Genomic DNA, 25,029 nt, shown 5'->3' with positions numbered 1-25,029 from the left:
TGTGGGATCTTCCCGGACCGGGGCATGAACCCGTGTCCCCTGCATCGGCAGGCGGACTCTCAACCACTGCACCACCAGGGAAGCCCTATTCATTTTAAATATAGGGTAGATGGAATGGCCCTGTGACTGTGGATAAACCATTAACTTCCTTTTCAATTTGCTGTTCTGCAAAAATCATTGCACTGCACAGTTGTTAAGGTTGCATATTAAAAGATTCTTGACTTTATAACTTTGGAATTACATACTGCTTTCCTGAAAATAAGGATTCAAACTTTACTGCTTTTAGATATATGTAAAATGTGATGGGTTTGGATGACTTGACCAGCTACAAGAAGTTCACTCCTTCTTCACTCTCTGCCATTATACTCAGTGGAGCATTCGGAAGTGTGTACATAATTGAACAGAATGCGTTTGCCTGATAGAGGGGGGAAATTTGAGGTTGAGGAGGATATATAAGCAGCTGTGTTCCTCTTTCATCTTATTCAAATGTATTTCTTACCTTCTGCAGGGGGATGGCTGTGTTGAATATGCGTATATTGTGCTTTACAATACCAGTCCATGCTTCTTTCAACACCATCCGCAGTGGAGAAGGAGAGGGGCCAGGGGACACTGGGCATGTCAGCCTCGCGAGGGCTAATTTTGTCTACATACAAACTTAAAAAATGTTTTTCTTGGCATTGAAAGCCTTGGTTCCTAAGCCCCTTCTCCCCCTTCACACACACAACAGCTACCCTTTCCTCATCTTCCAGGATCCTCCAGTTTACAAACATTTTTTTAAGTGTATAATCAATGACGGTACATATGACTCTTTTCCTTATGACACATTCAATAACCAGTCCTTCTATTCTACTAATGTTTTCTAGAACACAGCCCTTACTTCTTCCTACAGTTTATATCAAGTTGAAATTTCTAGCCTAAAAATGATTCTTACTGTGAAATTATTTGCAACCTTAACTTCAACTATGCCATGTTTCTTTTAATATCTTAGAGGAAGATACAGAGATAAAGCAAGAGGGCAAACACATGCCAAAATATTAACAATGATTTCATTAAAGTGAAGGCTTTATAAGAGTTTATTGTCATCTTCTTGTTCTGAACATTTTTCAGGATGTGAGGTATAATCAAAAAAATTCAGAAAACTAAAATACAATGAGGATTAAAACAAAGAGAGGGAAGACCTATAGCACAAAAGAGACTAAGAATCATATGAGATGATGGTAACATATGGGCCTTATTTGAACAAACTATTTTAAAATATTAGAAAATTAGAGTTATTTGAACACACTGACTGGATATTTGATGATAGTAAGGAATGATTGTGGGACTTTGTTTGTTTGTTTAGGTCTGATACTGATTTCATGATGATATTTTTTAAAAGTTCTTCTATTTTAGAGATACATACTGAAAGATGTACAGAAAACATTGTATGAATTTAGGAATGTCTTTAAAAATTATCTGAGGCAGGGGAAAGGATATGAGGTAGGAGAGGATAAAATGAAAGAAAGTTGACCCTAAGGTGATAATTGTTGAAGCTGAGTGATGGGTATGTGGGGGTTATTATACTGTACTCTCTACTTTGTTTTCTGCTTAAAAATTTAAACATAATGGAGTGCTATGGATCAGATTATTTGGGTTCAAGTATGAGCTGCACATTTATTCATTATATATCCTTGAGCTAGATATTGAACTTTCCTGTGATTTAGTACTCTCACCTGTAAAATGAGGAAATGTCTAGAATGCACATCTCTATTATTTTAATCATGATTGAATGAGTTAATACATACAAACTCTTAATCGGTGACTGACCCTAAACAAGCACTGAATAAATGTCAGCTATTATTTTTAGATTTGTTTTTCTCTTTCAAATCTAGGCTAAGGCTAATGCTTTTGAAGAATGCAATTTACCTAAGAATCTCAGTTTGCTTTCCTCAAAATGTTCCCACTTTTGTGGAATGAAAAATTAAGAAACAATTATTGCTTCTCTGGACGAATATCAATCTTAGGAAGACAAAATAAACCCAAAAAAACCCCCTTACACCAAAATAAGAAATAACCAAAAATTTAGAGAGAGGAAGTAGCTTAACTGTAATTATAAGTAATGGGGAGAATCAACTAGTTTGCAAAGAAATTACTATTCTAAAATATTGTTTTGAAAGCTAATTCTGCTTTGAACCAAAGACTGTTGCCATTATAATAAACTCACATTGATTAGAATTTTATCTCTGCTTTGTATGCTTTAGCCATGAAATCATAGTACTTAATTATTGTTTCATTTAAATTGGATAATCCACAAAGTATTATTTTCAAGATTTTGTAAAAATTCAGTAAGCAGTTTACATCTATGAGACTCATTTTCATCTTTTTAAACTAACTTTCTTTAAACATATTGGATGCAGTCAAAAAGAATAATGGGGAATATTTCACAAATCTGCTGAGAAATGGTAAATTTTTCAAATTGACAACTCATATATGAACAATTTGAACGATTTTGCAATTTATCACCTCTTGCTGTGCAGTTGATAAAACTAATCAAAGATAATGACGAATCACTGTCTTTAAAGTGAGAAAGAGGGCCATGTATATACAGACTATGGCAAAGGCATTATGCATTACTACAAGGTATACTACAAGTTATACATATGAATGATGGTGTACATTATGATATGATGTGTACACAAATATATAGCACAATAAAGTAAGGAAAGTATTAACCATTTATTAAATTACAATTAGTAAACCACTTTCAAATTTTGTAGAAGCAATTTAAACATTCAAACTATGAGTTCTTTCTAGCCTGTATATTTAGTGAGAGGACGATTGTCATTGACATAGAGAAGACTGTGCCGTTTCATCTCCAAATCCTTGTGCCTGAACAAGTGAGTGTCTTATGGTAGCACATAAGAGGCCTGAATATGTAGTTATTTTGAATTTTAAAGAAGTTGAGCATGAGACAATATGTAAATTAGAAACGTAATATATTCTAAGGTAGGGATCGAAGTTTAGGTTTTCTTTATATCAGCACTTCAGTGAAAGACTTGGACAGTGTTTCAACATGTAATATTTATTCATGTCTGGCAACATCAACATTTAAGGAAGCATGAAATAGCAAGTAAATTTAGATTTAAGAAAACCTAAGACCTACAAACATTTTGCTATTTTATGCTTTGTAAATGAAAGCTAATGATAATCACTGCATTTTCCATATTTTCAGGAGTTTGATTGTATAGTCATCTTTATTTACTATCAGCATGGTGAAAGCCATCTGTTATACAGTTTAAGTCTTTTCAGTTTAGGTAAATAACTTGCAGAAAAGAATCTCATTTTCCAAAGACTAGAGAATTTTTAAAAGTTCAACCAAAATTGATATGGGTCAAGATGAAAACGTTAGTCAAATGAAAGCTACTTGGGATGAATAAGTTGCAAACAAGCAAACAAAAAGACCAATCTTGAATATTTGCATACCAATATGGACCTCTTCATAAAGGACATATTTTAGATGTTGTTCAGGATTTTAAAATTTTATGTTAGCTAAGTCATTGCCAGAAATCGACAGTTGAATCAACAGCTATATGAGTTTCATATTTTTTTCTGTGCTAACATAGCACAGGAACTTGTTTAAGCAAGGGCTTCTATTTCTTTCTGTGATTTGTTTTTCCTCTCCATATTTCTACTATTCTTTCATCATTTATTTTGACTTCTTCTGTTAATCTTTAATTTTCTTTAACTGATAATTTCTCCTAATTTGGTTTGCTGCTATTTGCTTTATTTTTCTCTTTCTCAGTTATATTATTTTTAATTTTAATTACTATACTAAAGTTGTCAACTGTCAGAAGAAAGGAAACTCAGAGGAAAACTAATTGCTTCCTTCCTTGAAATTTTATTTTTCAGGATTATGCTGAGAAGGAGAACAGCATAGCAAAAGCTCTGGAAGATCTGAAGGCCAATTTTTACTGTGAACTCTGTGACAAGCAGTACTATAAGCATCAGGAGTTTGACAATCACATTAATTCATATGACCATGCCCACAAGCAGGTAAGAAAGAGGTATCAAAAAACCTCTAATATTTCTGAACTTTTGTAATAATTTGAATTGTGTAGACTGTATGAATATAATATTTTTTCTTTGCTGTGCAGTTTTTAAAGATGTCAATCTGGGGTGATAATTTGATGACTTACAATGAAAGACATTTTTTAAAAAGCACCAAAAGTAAAGTCAGAAGTAAATAACCAATATAAAGAAATACCATTCAGTTGCCTTTTAGTAACAGACAGTAATTTGAAAATTACATTCTTCAGGTGGTGATCCTCTATATTTCAAATTTATTAATTTCAAAATATGTTAATCAACTAAAGATATTGACCAGATATAAATGATGTTATTCATAGTTCTTTATGGAAGGCATTTCCCATTTAAACGTATGAGAAACAAGTTTTGGTATGGTAAAACCAATCTAGGGTTACTGGTTAAATAAATATGTATATGATTTAGTTTATTTTAATACTATTTCATTTCCCTATTGATGGAAAATCCAAGATTGATTTTTTTCAACACTGTATGTAAAGATTAGTTTAAAATAGTGACATCAGAAGTGACATTAATAATATAGATTCTGTTTTTCTCATATGATTTACTCATATCAATGCAACTACATACATTGTTTAGCTTACTTGACATGATTCAGTATGCTTAGTTATTGTCAACTTATAAATACTTTCCTTTTTAGCCATCACTCACAAATATCATCCAAATGTCATTTTGGTATTAATAAAAGGTACATTTTTTACCCATGAACTTACACTAACTTTCCATTAACATTTACCATAAGTATGAAAGAGTAGGGGGAAATGATTACATTAATTACTTATGGACCAATGACATGTATTTTCTTTTGTTGTCAGTTTTTCCATTCTCTCATACCAACAAAACTGTGCTTGGGGAGGCTGTTGCAGGGAGAACATTACCCTCTGCTTACATATGTCACTGATTAATGCTGCCTAAATTTAATGATCTGCCCTTGCGTTTCTTTTCCTGGTAGTAGACCCACAGGCACACCAGTTAATGAAAAGGTTTTGATGGAAATATCATTCCTTTTCTTACATAAAAACACATTCATATAAGTATATCATTGCTTGATTTGAACATTAAATCCATTAGGAAATAGTATTGATTTCATTCTATGGTAACTTTCATGTGCTTTATAAAAAGATTCTGGAATGCTGTTCCCGATGTAACTCTAAGAAAGTTGTTCCTCTGATTTTTCCTAATATCTTCCTGTATTCCTTACAAGAGTGCAAAGATGGAGTGTTATTTTATCAGCAAGGTATTAAAATGCATTTATAATTTCTTTTTGGCTTCACTCATGAATAAACATTTCCTATTAGCAACTAAAAACAAACATATGTATGTTTCATGGTGTAAACTAGGTATTTGGAAATGTGTGTGTATGTATACGTGTATTTTAAGAATATCTTACTAGCTACATCTTAATGTCCTTTGCCAAAGAATGCTTTGTTCAAACATAGGTTGTCTGGAGGATCAAATTCACTTAGATTATCAGAGGACCTTTCCATTTCCATATTCTAAATGAAGTTAAGATACTATATACTGTACACAGATAAGCTAAGGGAATTCAGGATAAATTTGGTTTGTTCTTTTGAAGGTCTGGTCACTTGATACTACTCAGGGGCAGCAGGCTCTGGAGATAGACTATCTAAATGGCCATGAATTCTAGTAAATAGCAGAGTCTTAACTGATTAATTTAACATTAGACTGTTACAGTAGCTGAAAATACTTAAAATCTATATGATCATTGTATTCCCTCTCCATAGGATTGTGGCACATGTTTGAGACTGTCTTCCTAAAGAATGCACTCCCTTTTCTGAACAGACACTTTATCCCAATGACAGTTAGCTCTGTTTTTACCACAGGATTCCCAAACCTTGGCCACTTCGAATTAAGTAGAGGGGAACAAAATTTGGAGGTGGGCAATTCAGATATTTTTCTCCTAAGAACTGGAACCAAGGTAAACAAACAAAACACAAACCAAAAAATCACACAAGACCTTCAAGATGGCAGAGGAGTAAGACGTGGAGATCACCTTCCCCCCAACAAATAGATCAGAAATACATGTACATGTGGAACAACTCCTACAGAACACCTACTGAACACTAGCAGAAGACCTCAGACTTCCCAAAAGGCAAGAAACTCCCCACGTACCTGGGTAGGGCAAAAGAAAGAAGAAAAAACAGAAACAAAAGAATAGGGACGGGACCTACACCTCTGGGAGGGAGCTGTGAAGGGGTAAAGTTTCCACACACCAGGAGACGGGGGACGGGGGGGAAGCTTCGGAGCCACGGAGATCTCAGCAACAGGGGTGAAGACGGTAAAGCGGAGAGATTCCCGCACAGAGGATTGGTGCCAACCACCACTCACCAACCTGAGAGGCTTGTCTGCTCACCCGCCTGGGTGGGTGGGGGCTGGGAGCTGAGGCTCAGGCTTCTGAGGTCAGACCCCAGAGAGAGGACTGGGGTTGGCTGCGTGAACACAGCCTGAAGACGGCTGGTGCACCACAGCTAGCCGGGAGGGAGTCCAGGAAAAAGTCTGGAACTGCCTAAGAGGTAAGAAGCCATTGTTTCAGGGTGCACGAGGACAGGGGATTCAGAGCAACGCCTAAATGAGCTTCAGAGACGGACGTGAGCCATGGCTATCAGCGTGGACACCAGAGACGGGCATGAAACGCTAAAGCTGCTGCTGCAGCCACCAAGAAACCTGTGTGCAAGCGCAGGTCACTATCCACACCTACCCAGCCAGGAGCCTGTGCAGCCCACTATTGCCAGGGTCCCGTGATCCAGAGAGGGCTTCCCCGGGAGAACACACAGCACTCCTCAGGCTGGTGCAATGTCACATCGGCCTCTGCCACCACAGGCTTGCCCCACATTCCGTACCCCTCCCTCCGCCCAGCCTGAGTGAGCAGCTGCTATTTTAACCACGTCCTGTCTGAGCAAAGAACAGACGCCCTTAGGCGACTTACATGCAGAGGCAGGGCCAGATCCATAGCTCAACCCCAGGAGCTGTGCGAACAAAGAAGAGAAAGGGAAATTTCTCCAAGCAGCCTCAGGAGCAGCGGATTAAATCTCCACAATCACCTTGATGTACCCTGCATTTGTGGAATACCCGAATATACAATGAATCATCCCAAAATTGAGGTGGTGGACGTTGGGAGCAACTGTAGATTTGGGGTTTGTTTTCTGTACCTAATTTGTTTCTGGTTTTATGTTTATCTCAGTTTAGTATTTAGAGTTTATTATCATTGGTAGATTTGTTTATTGATTTGGTTGCTCTCTTCCTTTTTTAAAAAAAAAAAAAAATATATATATATATATACTTTCCTTTTTCTCTTTTTGCGAGTGTGTATGTGTTTGCTTCTTTGTGTGATTTTGTCTGTATAGCTTTGCTTTTACCATTTGTCCTAGGGTTCTGACTGTCCCTTTTTTTCCTTTTTTTTAGTATTGTTCTTAATGCTTGCTATCACTGGTGAATTTGTTTTTTGGTTTAGTAGCTTTCTTCTTTCTTTCCTTCTTCCTTTTTTTTCTCTTTTGTCAATGACTTTTTATTTTTAATAATTATTTATATTTTTTATTTTAATAACTTTATTTTATCTTTTTCTTTCTTTCTTTCCTTCTTTTTTTCTTCCTTGCTTCCTTCCTTTCTTTCTTTCTTTCTTTCTTCCTTCCTTCCATTCTTCCTTTCTTTTTTTCTTTGCTTTTTTCTGCCTTTTCTTCTGAGCTGTGTGGCTGACAGGTTCTTGGTGCTCCAGCTGGGTGTCAGCCCTGTGCCTCTGAGGTGGGAGAGCCGAGTTCAGGACATTGGTCTACCAGAGACCTCCCAGCACCACATAATATCAAACAGCGAAAGCTCTCCCAGAGATCTCCATCTCAACGCTAAGACCCAGCTCCACTCAACGAACAGCAAGCTACAGTGCTGGGCACCCTATGTCAAACAACTATGAAGACAGGAGCACAACTCCCCCATTAGCAGAGAGGCTGCATAAAATCATAAGGTCACAGACACCCCAAAACACACCACTGGACGTGGTCCTTCCCACCAGAAGGACAAGATCCAGCCTCATCCACCAGAACACAGGCACCAGTCCCCTGCACCGGAAGGGCTACACAACCCACTGAACCAACCTTACCCACTGGGGGCAGACACCAAAAACAACAGGAACTATGAACCGGCAGCCTGCGAAAGAGAGACCCCAAACACAGTAAGTTAAGCAAAATGAGAAGACAGAGAAACACACAGCAGATGAAGGAGCAAGATAAAAACCCACCAGACAAAACAAATGAAGAGGAAATAGGCAGTCTACCTGAAAAAGGAATTCAGAGTAATCATAGTTAAGATGATCCAAAATCTTGGAAGTAGAATGGAGAAAATATATGAAATGTTTGACAAGGACCTAGAAGAACTAAACAGCAAACAAACAATCATGAACAACACAATAAATGAAATTTTAAATTCTCTAGAAGGAATCAATGGCAGAATAACTGAGGCAGAAGAAGGGATAAGTGACCTGAAAGATAAAATAATAGAAATAACTATCGCAGAGCAGAATAAAGAAAAAAGAATGAAAAGAATTGAGGACAGTCTCAGAGACCCCTGGAACATCATTAAATACACAAACATTCGAATTATAAGGGTGCCAGAAGAAGAAGAGGAAAAGAAAGAGACTGAGAAAATATTTGAAGAGATTATAGTTGAAAACTTCCCTAATATAAGAAAGGAAACAGTCAAGTCCCAGAAGAACAGAGAGCCCTATACAGGATAAATCCAAGGGGAAACACGCTAAGACACATATTAATCAAATGATCAAAAATTAAATACAAAGAAAAAATATTAAAAGCAGCAAGGGAAAAACAACAAATAACATACAAGGGAATCTCCATAAGGCTAACAGCTGATCTTTCAGCAGAAACTCTGCAAGCCAGAAGGGAGGGGCAGGACATATTTAAAGTGATGAAAGGGAAGAACCTACAACCAAGATTACTGTACCCAGCAAGGATCTCATTCAGATTTGACGGAGAAATTAAAACCATTACAGAGAAGCAACAGCTAAGAGAATACAGCACCACCAAACCAGCTTTACAAAAAGTGCTAAAGGAACTTCTCCAGGCAAGAAACACAAAAGAGGGAAAAGACCTACAATAACAAACCCAAAATGATCAAGAAAATGGTAATAGGAACATACCTATCGATAACTATGTTAAATGTAAATGGATTAAATGCTCCAAGCAAAAGACATACACTGGCTGAATGCATACAAAAACAAGACCCATATATATGCTGTCTGCAAGAGACCCACTTCAGATCTAGGGACACATATAAACTGAAAGTGAGGGGATGGAAAAAGATATTCCATGCAAATGGAAATCAAAATACAGCTGGAGGAGCAATTTACATATCAGACAAAATAGAATTTAAAATAAAGACTATTAAAAGAGACAAAGAAGGACACTACATAATGATCAAGTGATCAATCCAAGAAGAAGCTATAACAATTGCAAATATTTATGCACCCAACATAGGAGCACCTCAATACATAAGGCAAATTCTAACATCCATAAAAGAGGAAATTGACAGTAACCCAACAATAGTAGGAGACTTTAACACCCCACTTTTACCAATGGACAGATCATCCAAAATGAAAATAAATAAGGAAACACATGTTTGAAATGACACATTAAACAAGATGGACTTAATTGATATTTATAGGACATTTGATCCAAAAACAACAGAATACACTTTCTTCTCAAGTGCTCATGGAACATTCTCCAGGATAGATCATATCTTGGGTCACACATCAAGCCTTGGTAAATTTAAGAAAATTAAAGTTGTATCAAGTATCTTTTCTGACCACAATGCTATGAGACTAGATATCAATTACAGGAAAAAATCTGTAAAAAATACAGACACATGAAGGCTAAATAATACACTACTTAATAACGAAGAGATCAGTGAAGGAATCAAAGAGGAAATCAAAACATACGTAGAATCAAATACAATGAAAACATGACAACCCAAATCCTATGGGATGCAGGAAAAGCAGTTCTAGGATGGAATTTTATAGCAATACAATCCTACCTCAAGAAACAAGAAGCATCTCAAATAAACAACCTAACCTTACACCTAAAGCAATTAGAGAAAGAAGAACAAGAAAACCCCAAAGTTAGCAGAAGGAAAGAAATCATAAAGATCAGATCAGAAATAAACGAAAAAGAAATGAAGGAAACAAGAGCAAAGATCAATAAAACTAAAAGCTGGTTCTTTGGGAAGATAAACAAAATTGATTAACCATTAGCCAGTCTAATCAAGAAAAAAAGGGAGAAGACTCAAATCAATAGAATTAGAAATGAAAATGGAGAAGTAACAACTGACACTGCAGAAATACAAAGGATCATGAGAGATTACTACAAGCAACTATATGCCAATAAAATGGACAACCTTAAAGAAATGGACAAATTCTTAGAAAAGCACAACCTTCCGAGACAGAACCAGGAAGAAACAGAAAATATAAAGACACAAATCACAAGCACTGAAATTGAGACTGTGATTAAAAATCTTCCAACAAACAAAAGCCCAGGACCAGAAGGATTCACAGGTGAACTCTATCAAACATATAAAGACGAGCTAACAGCTATCCTTCTCAAACTCTTCCAAAATATAGCAGAGGGAAGAACACTCCCAAACTCATTCTGCGACACCACCATCACCTTGATACCAAAACCAGGTAACAGTGTCACAAAGAAAGAAAACTAATAGCGTTGATGAGGCCAATAGCATTGATGAACATAGATGCAAAAATTCTCAACAAGACACTAGCAAACAGAATCCGACAGTACTTTAAAAGAATCATGCACCATGATCAAGTGGGGTTTATCCCAAGAATGCAAGGTTTCTTCAATATACGCAAATCAATCAATATGATAAACCATATTAACAAATTGAAGGAGAAAAACCATATGATCATCTCAATAGATGTGGAAAAAGCTTTTGACAAAATTCAGCACCCATTTATGATAAAAACCTTCCAGAAAGTAGGCATAGAGGGAACTTACCTCAACATAATAAAGGCCACATATGACAAACCCACACCCAATATCATTCTCAATGGTGAAAAACTGAAACCATTTCCTCTAAGATCAGGAACAAGACCAGGTTGTCCATTCTCACCACTATTATTCAACATAGTTTTGGGAGTCTTAGCCTCGGCAACCAGAGAAGAAAAAGAAATAAAAGGAATCCAAATTGGAAAAGAAGAAATAAAGCTGTCACTGTTTGTAGATGACATGATACTATACATAGAGAATCCTAAAGATGCTACCAGAAAACTACTAAAGCTAATCAATGAATTTGGTAAAGTAGCAGGATACAAAATTAATGCACAAAAATCTCTTGCATTCCTGTACACTAATGATGAAAAATCTGAAAGTGAAATTAAGAAACTCTCCCATTTACCATTGCAACAATAACAATAAAATACCTAGGAATAAACCTACCTAAGGAGACAAAAGACCTGTATGCAGAAAACTATAACACACTGATGAAAGAAATTAAAGATGATACAAACAGATGGAGATATATACCACGTTCTTGGATTGGAAGAAAACATTGTGGAAATGACTATATTACCCAAAGCAATCTACAGATTCAATGCAATCCCTATCAAACTACCAATGGCATTTTTCACAGAACTAGAACAAAAAATTTCACAATTTGTATGGAAACACAAAAGACCCCATATAGCCAAAGGAATCTTGAGAAAGAAATATGGAGCTGGAGGAATCAGGTTCTGTGACTTCAGACTATACTACAAAGCTACAGTAGTCAAGACAGTATGGTACTGACATAAAAACAGAAATATAGATAAATGGAACAGGATAGAAAGCTCAGAGATTAACTCATGCACATATGGTCACCTTATTTTTGTTAAAGGAGGCAAGAATATACAGTGGAGAAAAGACAGCCACTTCAATAAGTCGTGCTGGGAAAAGTGGACAGCTACACATAAAAGAATGAAATTAGAATACTCCCTAGCACCATACACAAAAATAAACTTAAAATGTATTAAAGATCTAAATATAAGGCCAGACACTCTAATACTCTTAGAGGAAAACATAGGCAGACCACTCTATGACATAAATCATAGCAAGATCCTTTTTGACCCACCTCCTAGAGAAATGGAAATAAGAAGAAAAATAAACAAATGGGACTGAATGAAACTTAAAAGCTTTTACACAGCAAAGGAAAACTTAAACAAGATGAAAAGACAACCCTCAGAATGGGAGAAAATATTTGCAAATGAAGCAACTGGCAAAGGATTAATTTCCAAAATATACAAGCAGCTCATGTAGTGCAATATCAAAAAAACAAACAACCCAATCCAAAAATGGGCAGAAGACCTAAATAGACAAAGAAGATATACAGATTGCTAACAAACACATGAAAGGATGTCCAACATCACTAATCATCAGAGAAATGCAAATCAAAACTACAATGCGGTATCACCTCAAACTGGTCAGAATGGCCATCATCAAAAAATCTACAAACAGTAAATGCTAGATAGGGTGTGGGGAAAAGGGAACCCTCTTGTACTGTTGGTGAGAATGTAAATTGATAGAGCCACTATGGAGAATTGTATGTAGGTTCCTTAAAAATCTAAAAATAGAACTACCATATGATCCAGCAATCCCACTACTGGGCATATACCATGAGAAAACCATAATTCAAAAAGAGACATGTACCACAATGTTCATTGCAGCACTATTTACAATTGCCAGGACATGGAAGCAACCTAAGTGTCCATCAACAGATGAATGGATAAAGAAGATGTGGCACATATATACAATGGAATATTACTCAGCCATAAAAAAAAAGAAATTGAGTTATTTGTAGTGAGGTGGGTGGACCTAGAGTCTGTCATACAGAGTGAAGTAAGTCAGAAGGTGAAAAACAAATACCGTATGCTAACACATATATATGGAATCTAAGAAAAAAAAGAAAAATGCTTCTGAAGAACCTAGGGGCACAACAGGAATAAAGACACAGATGTTGAAAATGGACTTGAGTACACCAGGAGGGGGAAGGGTAAGCTGGGACAAAGTGAGAGAGTGGCATGGACATACATACACTACCAAATGTAAAATTAATAACTGGTGGGAAGCAGCTACATAGCACAGGGAGATCAGCTCAGTGCTTTGTGACCACCTAGAGTGGTGGGATAGGGAGGGTGGGAGGGAGATGCAAGAGCGAGGATATATGGGGATATATGTATATGTATAGCTGATTCACTTTGTTTTAAAGCAGAAGCTAACAGAACATTGTAAAGCAATTTTACTCCATAAAGATGTTAAAAAAACAAAACAAAAACAAAAAAAGCCTGTCTACTCCCTGATTATGTCTGAACCTAACACTTTACATATGTAATCCTCTGCTGTGGCTAAATGCATTGAAAAGTTGAGAAAACTGGTTTGCTTAAATAGAGGACAAAATAAGCACACAGAAAATGAGGTCTATGTGGCCATGTGACAATTGAAGGAAACAGTATGGAAATAGGAATTTTGATTTTGAATGGCTTTCAGAAAAATAAGCAGTATTTCCATTAACTGATATGCAGATCCTTTCCTTGGATTCTGAGAGATATTTCAGCTTGGTATTAATAAATGAACTTAACAGGAAAAATAAAACCAAACCCTAGCTTAATACTTTTTACTTGTGCCCTAAAAAGCAAAACAAAAGTAAACTCTTAGTAAAATACTAACCTATCTCAGTAGCAAAGCAACTTTTTTGGTCTCCTATAGAAAACGCCTACATAAGAAATATTTATACTCAAAGTCCATATAACTTAACTTTCAGGTAAGAAAACCTACTTGTGATTAGGACACTTCTTGCATGGAATTAGAAAAAGACAAAGAGACCACTCATCTCATACATTCTTTACATCCAGAGATATGATTCTAAGGACCACCTGATACAGGGCAAAAGGGGGGGGTTACTGGTGGAATGAACCCTAGTCCTGCCACTACTTGCCTTGGGTAAAATGAGCAAAGGCTCATGTAATTCTATTACTAATTCTTAGGAGGAATAAATGAGAGAATGCACATGAACACTCTTTGCAAAGTGTAAAAAATAGTAAAAGTTCAGTATTTAATTAGTTTTTATTATACTACGTACTAAAATTTTTCTCCTAAAATGTTTGGGACACTGACAGCTTGCCTCTGAGACTTCCTTTATGTAGGCTTCCCCAAAGTATCTATTTTTACTTCAAAAAGGCTAATAGAGTCTGAAATGTAGACAGATAATCTTGACCTATGAGCTGTTTTGCCTGCCTCATGTATCTTTGCAAATTCGTGTATGGCAGAGTATGTGTTGCATTTGAACTCTAAGCTTCAAAGAAAAATCTGTTTCTCTCATCCACATGCTCCTTGGATAACTTCAGAATCTCTCTTGTGCTTTTATTACTAAGACTTGCTAACAGAGAGTTAAAAAGAGGAGGAGGCTCAGGTGTATGGAGGTGATCACGGTAGTTCACAATTTAGACTTCATTTTTGCAATATTTTCTTTTTACCTTAAAACTTGAAAGCCTTTGGATTGTAACCTTTTAATGACAAGGATTGTTTCCTTTATGTCTTCATCCCTCACAACCTCTAATGCAGCATTTTTCACAGTTTACACACCAAATCAATGCTTCCTATATAAATAAATGTAAAAAGGCCAGAGTCAAATTCCTTTTGAGGTTTTGTAATAAACCGCAGCTTCGAGGTAGGTAAGAGTTTCAAAAAAATAAAATTATTTATTTATAGATTTATATTTAGATGAAACTAATTGTGAGGAGAATATTATTTATGAGGATGAAGTGACTAAGTTGGACGAGTATCTTGAATGCTTCCACATTCATGAGTATTTTTCCTTTATAAAGTAGTGTTACTGATTATAATATAGCAACAATTTAAATAGCATATATTATGTGTATTCTTCAAAGTGTTTCGTATCTTTTTAACATCAGTGTATTTTGGATTTGTATTGTGAGTGTTTTTTTATGTGAGAAAATTTTTAAAAGCAAATAGCACTTTTAGAACTACCTCAGAGGTTTCACTTTCAGTAGGGTAGCACACAAGATGCTCCAAAGGACCCTTGTGCTATAAAACAAATAGATCCTCTACAATACAATTTTTTAATTGAATTGCTGAGTTTCTAGGAAGGATGATATCTCTAAAGACCATGGGGTGAGGAAGTGCTGAGGAGTGGGAAGCTACTGGCTAAAACCTGGGCATGCAGTAATAATAAACTACAAAATGTGGAACTGAATGAAGAGTAAATCACACTACGAGCTTTGTAGTTTGGAAATGAACCATGGTCAGCAGTTGGTAAACTCTGACTAAGACTTCTGGATTAAAATGAATATTGCCCCTAGTTCTTGACTGAAACATATACAAATTACTCTTGAAAAAAAGCAACCTTGATTTAGATTTTCCATTGAATGTGATTAACAAAATCAGGGATCATAATCAAAGATCAAAAACTCTAATCAAAATCTCAATATTTTTTAATATTGAACTTTACAAACTGATTGCACAATTTATATGTAAGAATGAATACAATTCTAAAAAGGCGACTAAAAGTCGGAAGATTTGTCCTGCTGGATGCCAAGACTATTATATACAGCTCTATTGTCGCAGACTTGGACAGATTGATTAATGGAACAGAATCTAGAGCTGTGATGTAAAAATCCACTTATGTTTGGAAATTTGTTAAATAACAGAGGCAGAAAGCACCTCAGTGGTAAAAAGATACACTTTCCAGACAATAGTATGTGATGATTAGTTATCTATATTTTTTTAAAGAAGAGATTGACTCCTTCTTCACACAATAAATGAACAATCAAGCAATATCAATGTCAGATGAATTAAAGAGTTTAAAATAAAAATAAAAACTTGTAAAAATTTAGAACAGTATTGTGGGAAATATTTTTATGACTTCAGAGTAATACACAAGTATATGTTAAATAAGGCATTGAAAGCACAAAGCATTGTAGAAAAGATTGGTAAGTTTAACTACATCAAAAATAATATTTTATCACAAGAAATTTTCAGTAAAGAAAGTAAAATCACAAGCCAGAAATCGGGAAAATATATTTGTAATATATATACCAAGAAAGACTTTGTGTTTGGATCTTATTAAAAATATGAATTCATGAGAAAAAGAAAAACAACCCAGTAGAAAACTGGACCAAAATATGGTGGAAATTTACAGAAAAGAAACATTAAAGACCCATAAATATATTACAAATTGGTCAAAAATGAGCAATAATTTTGTACCCACCAAATTGGAAAAAATAAAATTTGATGATCTCAGGTGATAATGATGTGTATCAATGGAAAATCTTACACATCATTTGTGAAAGTATGAATTGATCTGGCAACTCAGGAAAACAATCTTACAAATTTATATATTAACATACTGAAACAAAACAAAAGCCTCTTAATAATAATAGCTCTGAACAACAAAATTTGAAAATAAATTGTGATGTATTCACACAATGCAAAATTATTCTGTAGTTCAAATAAACTAACTTTAGGTAAATATAACATGAAAGAATCTTTGAAATGTAATATTGATTGAACAAAATGTTGTGAAAGACTGCACACTTTTTATTTTGTCCAGAAAAAAAATTTAATGCTATTGTTTTTAAGTTTATAAACATGTGATCTATCCCTCTTTGGGAAATGGAAAATGGTGAATATGAAACTCAAGATGGTGGTTACTTCAAGGAGTGAAGTAGGGTGATGTGATACCAAAGGATCACATGAGTATATGAAATATGTTCTAATTCTTAAAGTGGAGAATGGGGTCAGGGTTATTCAGTTTAATATAATGCTTCATACAATTGCACATATAAAATACTATGGACTGAATCATTAAACAAAGAAATATCATAGTCAAACAAATATGTTCTCAAAGTCTCAAACTATTCCATCATAGTTATAGAAGCTGTCTTAATTGCAATGAAGTAGTAATTCAATATTAAATGGAGAATTATAATTGAAGTTATTGTTAGCTTTTCCATGTGCCATTCAAATATTTCACCATTTTTTTAAGAAAGCACATCTCCCCTGTTTATCAGGATCATCTTGCTTGTTAAACTTCAACGAATATGGGAAAATAAAGTTTTCCAGGAAAAGATAAAAAAGGTAGAAATACATTTCCATTGCTCTTTCTCTCATTATCATTTGACCAGATGAGCCCTCAATATTAATGTAAGAAGTGCACAATTTTTTATCATATTTATGTTTTTATAGAATTCTTTATTCAAAAGCCCAGAGAAGCACAGGATTTTATTAACATGCATAAAATCTTATTATATGCAGAGAAGTGACAGTTTAAATGCAAATCATTATTTTAACCTACATAAACATACAAAATAATAGTTAATTTATTATTTTAAAAGCAGAATTAGTTTTTCATAACAGAAAATACAGTATTTTAAGGATAACTATACATCCCAATATCCTACAACAGTCTCACTTTATATCCATCATCCTGGTTTAATTATTAATAGAGTCCTTATTTAAGTAATAAATAACATGGTTGCAATAGATATGTTTATTGAAAAACAGCAACATTTTTTGCTACATTTTAGAAAGATGAAAGTTTAAAGGAAATGGCATAGTAAGCCTGATCCTTCATTTAAGTTATATATTTACCCAAACTTAGAAATGTCAAAGGGAACTTTTTAAAAAGTCTAAAAAAGTCACATACCTATATACATTTTTTGCTTGAGGACACTATGTAAACATACATTTCATTGTGTAGCAAATGCACTTAGGAGTCAAGAGACCAGGCAGGCTCTATCACAAACTTCTTTTAAGGGCAAAGCTTTTTATCTTCACCTTCCCAGAGCTCTATTTCCACATCTATATACAGAGAGTTTAGACCAGATGACTTCATTGGCCTATCTGGGTCTAAATTTTAAGGATTCTATATCATCAAGTATAACACAGGTTAAAGCTTATGTGTTCGTCATAAATAGTCATACGTACTTCATTCTCAATTCCACATTTTCTAAGTGATTCTCATGTAAAAAGCGTATTAGAATATTTTCCAGTGAAGTTGTCATTCTGAATTCTAGTCATTGAGATTTTTTTTTTTAAGTGGGAAACTCACTATCAGGAAAAAGAAAAGACTTTCCTGTAAACACTTTTACCTGTACATCTGCCCTGAACCAAAGCCACAACATGTCTGTCTTCTCACCTGGTAGCCTATGGGCAATTCAGAGTTATTTTCACTGTAAGAGATTTGTCATGCTGACACTATGAAAAGATAGAAAAGGGAATGATTGCCTTATTGTTGCTGCCCCTCAAACATTTTGTTTTTTACCTTAACAGTTTCAGTGTGGCTGAAATATCTCCCAAAAGGCACTGAATTGACCTTAACCCAGCAAGTCAGGATTCTGTGCTTTATGGCATGCTGTTTTGTTCTGCTCCAGAGGAAGTCACTGTCAGGCCAGATTGTTGGAATTTGCTGTCCTGCAGGGACTTGTAGTGCTATAGAAATGGAGCAGCTTTATTCTCAAATTTGAACATTTCCTAATCATTTAAGCTTCTGTTCAGTAAAGTGATACTTGAGAAAGAAATCACTTCTTGATATTTGGGTGTAAATTTTCATCTGCAAAATAATATTTAAAGGTTAATAAGAAAATATGAGAGACAGGTAAAGCAATTAATGATTCAGTCCATTTCAAACATCTTTCCTGGGATTTTTCCTGGGCTGTTTATTCATCTAACTGTACTGTTTTGTTGTGTTTTTTTTTTTTAACCATTTGGAGGATCAGAACAAGGGGAAAACTTAAAAATTTCCTCCTATAGAGCATCCCCACTGCCCCAAATGACGGCTCCAAGAGAAGCACACACATATGTCTTCATCTTCAATGAACTGTACTGCTTTGACATTTCATATTCAATGAATACGATTTGAATAGAATTAAACTGAAGGTTTTATCCATTCTTGAGTCTGAGCCAGACTGGATAAAATATTCAGTTCTAGTATCTGAACTCATGTCATTGTCTTAAGCTTTCCCCAGTGGAGTTGAAGTCTCCTTCCCTCCCACCTTCCAACATCTGTTAGGTTGATGGCTGTCTATTGAGTCAATTAATGTTCAGGGGAAGTGAAAAATACTACAACTTTAAGCAAAGGGTTTTATTACATGTTATCTACATATAATTATGCCAAAAAAGAATTTAAAAAGTAAGATACAGTAGAGAAATGCACCTAATATGAGAGAAAACTTTTGTATTTATGTATATTTTAGAATAGGAGGACCTTCAAGATGGCAGAGGAGTAAGACGTGGAGATCACCTTCTTACCCACAAATACATCAAAAACACATCTACATGTGGAACAACTCTTACAGAACACCTACTGAATGCTTACAGAAGATTTCCCAAAGGGCAAGAAACTCCCCATGTACCTGGCCATGTGGCTGACAGGGTCCTGGTGCTCCAGCCAGGTGTCAGGCCTGAGCCTCTGAGGTGGGAGAGCCGAGTTCAAGACATTGGACCACCAGAGACCTCCCGGCCATATGTAATATCAATCGGTGAGAGCTCTCCCAGAGATCTCCATCTAAATGCTAAGACCCAGCCCCACTTAATGACCAGCAAGCTCCAGTGTTGGACACCCCATGCCAAACAACTAGAAACACAGGAACACAACCTCACTGATTAGCAAAGACTCTGCCTAAAATCATAATTAGTTCATAGACACCCCAAAACACACCAGTGGACGTGGTCAGGCCCACCAGAAAGACAGCATCCAGCCTCACACACCAGAACACAGGCACCAGTCCCCTACACCAGGAGGCCTACACAGCCCACTGAACCAACCTTACCCACTGGGGGCAGACACCAAAAACCAGCAGCCTGTGAAAAGGAGACCCTAAACACAGTAAGTTAAGCAAAATGAGAAGACAAAGAAACACACAGCAGTTGAAGGAGCAAGGTAAAAACCCACCAGACCTAACAAATGTAGAGGGAATAGACAGTCTACCTGAAAAAGAAATCAGAATAATTATAGTAAAGATGATCCAAAATCTTGGAAATAGAATGCAGAAAATACAAGAAATGTTTAACAAGGACCTAGAAGAACTAAAGAGAAAACAAACAATCATGAACACAATAAATGAAATTAAAAACTCTCTAGAAGGGACCAATAGCAGAATAACTGAGGCAGAAGAATGGATAAATGACCTGAAAGATAAAATAGTGGAAATAACTACTGCAGAGCAGAATTAAGAAAAAAGAAAAGAATTGAGGACAGTCTCAGAGACCTCAGCAACTGATAAAGGATTAATCTCCAAAATATACAAGCAGCTCATGCAGTGCAATATCAAAAAAACAAGCAACCCAATCCAAAAATGGGCAGAAGACCTAAATAGACAAAGAAGATATACAGATTGCCAACAAACACATGAAAGGATGCTCAACATCACCAATCATTAGAGAAATGCAAACCAAAACTACAATGTGGTATCACCTCAAACTGGTCAGAATGGTCATCATCAAAAAATCTACAAACAATAAATGCTAGAGGGGGTGTGGAGTAAAGGGAACACTCTTGCACTGTTGGTGGGAATGTAAATTGATAACAGCCACTGGGGAGAACAGTATGTAGGTTCCTTAAAAAACTACAAATAGAACTACCATACGACCCAGCAGTCCCACTACTTGGCATATTCCCTGAGAAAACCATAATTCAAAAAGAGTCATGTACCACAATATTCATTGCAGCTCTATTTACAATAGCCAGGACTTGGAAGCAGTGTTAAGTGTCCACTGACAGATGAATGGTTAAAGAAGCTGTGGCACATACATACAATGGAATATTACTGAGCCATAAAAAGAAACGAAATTGAGTTATTTATCATGTGGTGAATGGACCTGGAGTCTATCATACAGAGTGAAGTAAGCCAGAAAGAGAAAAACAAATACCATATGCTAATACATATGTATGGAATCTAAAAAAAAAAGAAAAAAGGTTCAGAAGAACCTAGGGGTAGGACAGGAGTAAAGACGCAGACATAGAGAATGGACTTGAGGACACTGGGAGGGGAAAGGGTAAGCTGGGATGAAGTGGGAGAGTGGCATTGACATATATAACTAGCAAATGTAAAATAGATAGCTAGTGGGAAGCAGCTGCATAGCACAGGGAGATCAGCTGGGTGCTTTGTGACCACCTAGAGGGGTGGGATAGGGAGGGTGGGAGGGAGATGCAAGAGGGAGGGGATATGGGTATATATATATACATATAGTTGATTCACTTTTTTATACAGCAGAAACCAGCACAACATTGTAATGCACTTATACTCCAATAAAGATGTTAAAAAAAGAATAAAATGGACTATTACATTTAGAAGTCACTAGCTAGTACCTTAAACATAAGTCAATTTCAATAATCTGGATAATTTGTATAAGAACAAATTATTTCTATAGTTGCACAAATAGACAATAATGTCTTGTGGATAACTCAAAACAGCGAATAAGATGAAAGAGGCAAAAAATGTATATATATACATATATATTTGTATATATATGATTATTATATATATATATTTCAATTCCTCTGCATTCTGCTCTTATCCAGGAATAGAAATATTTGCTGTCTTGTTTATTTGAGGTTGGTATCCCTATAAGTAATTAAATCTCCAAGAGCAGCTTTGACAAAGAAGAATTCTGGCAATATTTAATTCACTGAATTTTTGTAAGATTGGTTTATTATGCTCACACCTTCTGATAGCAGAACATGGTGATGTTTGCAACCTCACCTCTAAGAAATATTTCCTTTTTTGAAATAAATGCCTCTTCCTTTTAATGCATATTTGGATCATCTCTGCTTTTTCAAGTTGCCAAAATTATGACACTTTTTTTTTTAAATATGGACTTTGGAGAAGTCATAACATTTGCTAACACAAGTTATTGTGTAACCTGGTATCATCAGTTCTTCATATGCTGAAATTCTATTGTGTTACTGTGATCATTATGCTGTGGACAGACAACTTCTGAGATGTCATGCACGATTATCACAATATTGTTATGTAAACCTTACAGTGACACTGATAGAAATGTTTATTCTAAGAAAGGCAAGAAACAGGCTTAAAATAATATAGATTTTCCGTGCTTGTATCTCAGAATGCTAGCAACTTTCAAATGACTATGACTTGCAAATAGTAGTCTCTCTTTTCATATTCCATAAAACAGGGTTCTAGGCATTTTCTCGCCATTTTATCCTAAGCATTTAAGTAGGTCTTTTCCTTTTAAAACACACGAAGCTAATCATTGGGTGTTTTAACACTTTGTATTTTCCAATATTCCTCCTTCTAATTTCAATATTATCTAATCTACTTGAAAATAGCACTTTTCCCTAATGATGATATTCTGTCCCTAGTAGGAGAGAATGGTTTTTTTTAACACCTCCTTGTTCTGTGCTACGTGTGTCACTATGGCTTTGCCTGGGTTTCTCTGAGTGTAATCAGTAGTATTCAAAATCTTTTTCCTAGGATGTAAAAGATTGTCTAAGGACAATTTAAAAATAGTTGATGCTATGTAAATATAGTTCTGCATAGAATGTACCTTGGAATATATCCAGATACCATTATTTAACATTACATTATGATAATTAGTACATAAAAGTAATGCTGAAATTTGCTCTAAGTAAAGCAGAATTTCAAAAAAAACTATTCATGGATTTCTCCCCAACCTCCCCCCTATATCCTACCTCTCATCTCCATCTCCTGCCCAATTGTTGAATAGCAGTTGCATAATTTCTTATGCAGAACCCATTTTTAAGATATGGTCTGCTATGCTCCTAGCCCCACTACAACAACCTGCTCTTTCAATTCTTTTGTTCAACTTTTCTGTTTGTTGATTCTCTGCTTTTCTGTTGGTTGATGTGTATTCTGAGCATAAGTTCAGAATTACCTATATCCAAAATGAGGTACACAAATTTTCAAGAGGTTAACTTTAACATGTGCTGTGTTGCTTTAAAGTTTAACAGCACTGTGTCAGAATCATGGGGTCCAGAGCTTCTGACAGGTTCTAATAGCTGCCTTACAAAAAGAGATCAATACCATATATACATATATAAACATTTTGAGATATGGAAAAAATTCCCACATTTGTTTACCCTAGTAACAAAATGATTTTTTCCTAACTTTCTTCATGTGTATGCATATTTTTAGATAGATACAATTTTGTATTCTACATCATTTGTATCTTTATATTAATGGTACTGTGTATTAAAGTATATGTATTCTGATATGCATATGTATTTTTACATTTAAGTACAGATATATATCAATGTATACTAAAGGTGCACACACACAAATACATATATGTTTATGTATGTTTTGTTTTTTGTTTTGATGGGCAAACCATTGTCACTATTATTTAATATTGCTTCATATTCAGTTTCATGCCTAACTAAGTACGTTGTACCCAATATGCAGTATAATGTATATAAAATACATTTAATTCAAAAATCTGTAAAAATAAATATATTAATCCAAAAATTATTTTCTTCATACAGATTTTACTCTTTAGGAAACTTTGATGTGGTATGGTACAATACCCCCTCAACTTTACTCCTGTTCAAAATTTACCTCAGTGTATTTGTAGCAATTTGGAAGATTCTGCCTATGTACTCAGTCAGAGACAACTTGCTTATCTTCGTAGGATAAACAGGGATACTAATGGGGAAACATTTGACACCTCTTATTGATATTCCCCAAGGCAACCAAAGGTAAAGTTCAAATCATCAGCACGATGTTTTCCAACCAGGGAAGCATGATTCATGTCACAAAATCTGTTAACAAAATCCTCTACACAATATGAAAAACTGCTTTTCTCAGCAGATCAGTGTGTTTTTTAATATAAAAATATGTCACCGTTGTCTTACATCAACAAAGATGTGTGCTAAAAGCTTAAGTGACGTGTCTGATAAAAGAAGATATGCTACATATTAACCCCAATTTTATTTTCACCCCAAATATTTCTGTGGGCTACAGAAGCTCTTTTGCCTTTGAATCTGTAAGAAACCTTATTATTAGTGTTGCAATGCAAGTGTGATTCACATAAGGGGAAAGATAAAGAAAAAAATATGGCAGTTTGTCAAAAAGTCAGGACAAAATATTTTAAAGAAAATACCACACTGCATTTATTTAGCTTATCATTGGTCACAATGATTTTAGAGAGTTAAGACAAAGAAATATAGCAAACAAAATTACAAAAATTTTATATTGGAAGTGTCATACATAAATTAACATATGCATGTATATGTGTATATAGATATGGATAATCTGTTACATTCTTTCCCTCAAAAAGTAAAATCATGACCATCATAAAATATAACATGATATGTTTAAACATTTTATTCAGCTAATTAATTAAGAAAGCAATAAGAAACTAAGATTGGTTCAAAGGATAACTGAAAGAAAAACTATATAGTTTTTCTATATAGTTGAATGCTATATAGTTAGTCAGGAATGCTGATATTAATATTTTAATACATCTAAACTGGTTTATACCCTGTAGGACAATAAAATGTAATATTTTGGGTTATATTTTTTAAAGGACAAAATTCAATTGTATCTCTACTGGATAAAATATATTTTCATTTCAGTGGACAATAATAATTGACATTACTCTCCATTTTCTACAGCTTAATTTCCTGAGCTCTAAAATAGCCTTATCAATTGAAACAAAAACATAGCTGACCATTATTCCTGGAAGGTTTCCTAGATAATGGCCAGCACTTAACTAAAAATACTGTACACTCTTGACTATTTCCCAGTTTTGAAAATTATAACTTTGAGTGCAACAGTGACATTAACACCCACATTATAGGCTTTTCAAGTAATTGAAGAAAAAATTTACTGTGAGTTTGTAAAATGCTCCTCACTCATGGTATGTGCAATGTGTCTCAGAT

General features: G+C 35.0%; 1 protein-coding gene across 1 annotated transcript in view; it reads left to right on the top strand.

The window, feature by feature from the left end:
* ZNF804A (zinc finger protein 804A) overlaps positions 1 to 25,029 on the top strand; it is a 318,855-nt gene that overhangs the window by 249,366 nt on the left and 44,460 nt on the right. Inside the window, exon 2 of the mRNA XM_029225401.1 lies at positions 3,889 to 4,032. Coding sequence (XP_029081234.1) covers positions 3,889 to 4,032 — 144 coding nt within the window. The remainder of the gene's footprint in view (positions 1 to 3,888; positions 4,033 to 25,029) is intronic.

This window comes from Monodon monoceros, unplaced genomic scaffold (genome assembly GCF_005190385.1).
Source record: "Monodon monoceros isolate NGI ecotype Baffin Bay Population unplaced genomic scaffold, NGI_Narwhal_1 Super_Scaffold_16, whole genome shotgun sequence".
Lineage (NCBI taxonomy): Eukaryota > Metazoa > Chordata > Mammalia > Artiodactyla > Monodontidae > Monodon > Monodon monoceros.
Note: the sequence above shows the minus strand (reverse complement) of the source record. Positions and strands in the feature narration are given on the sequence as shown.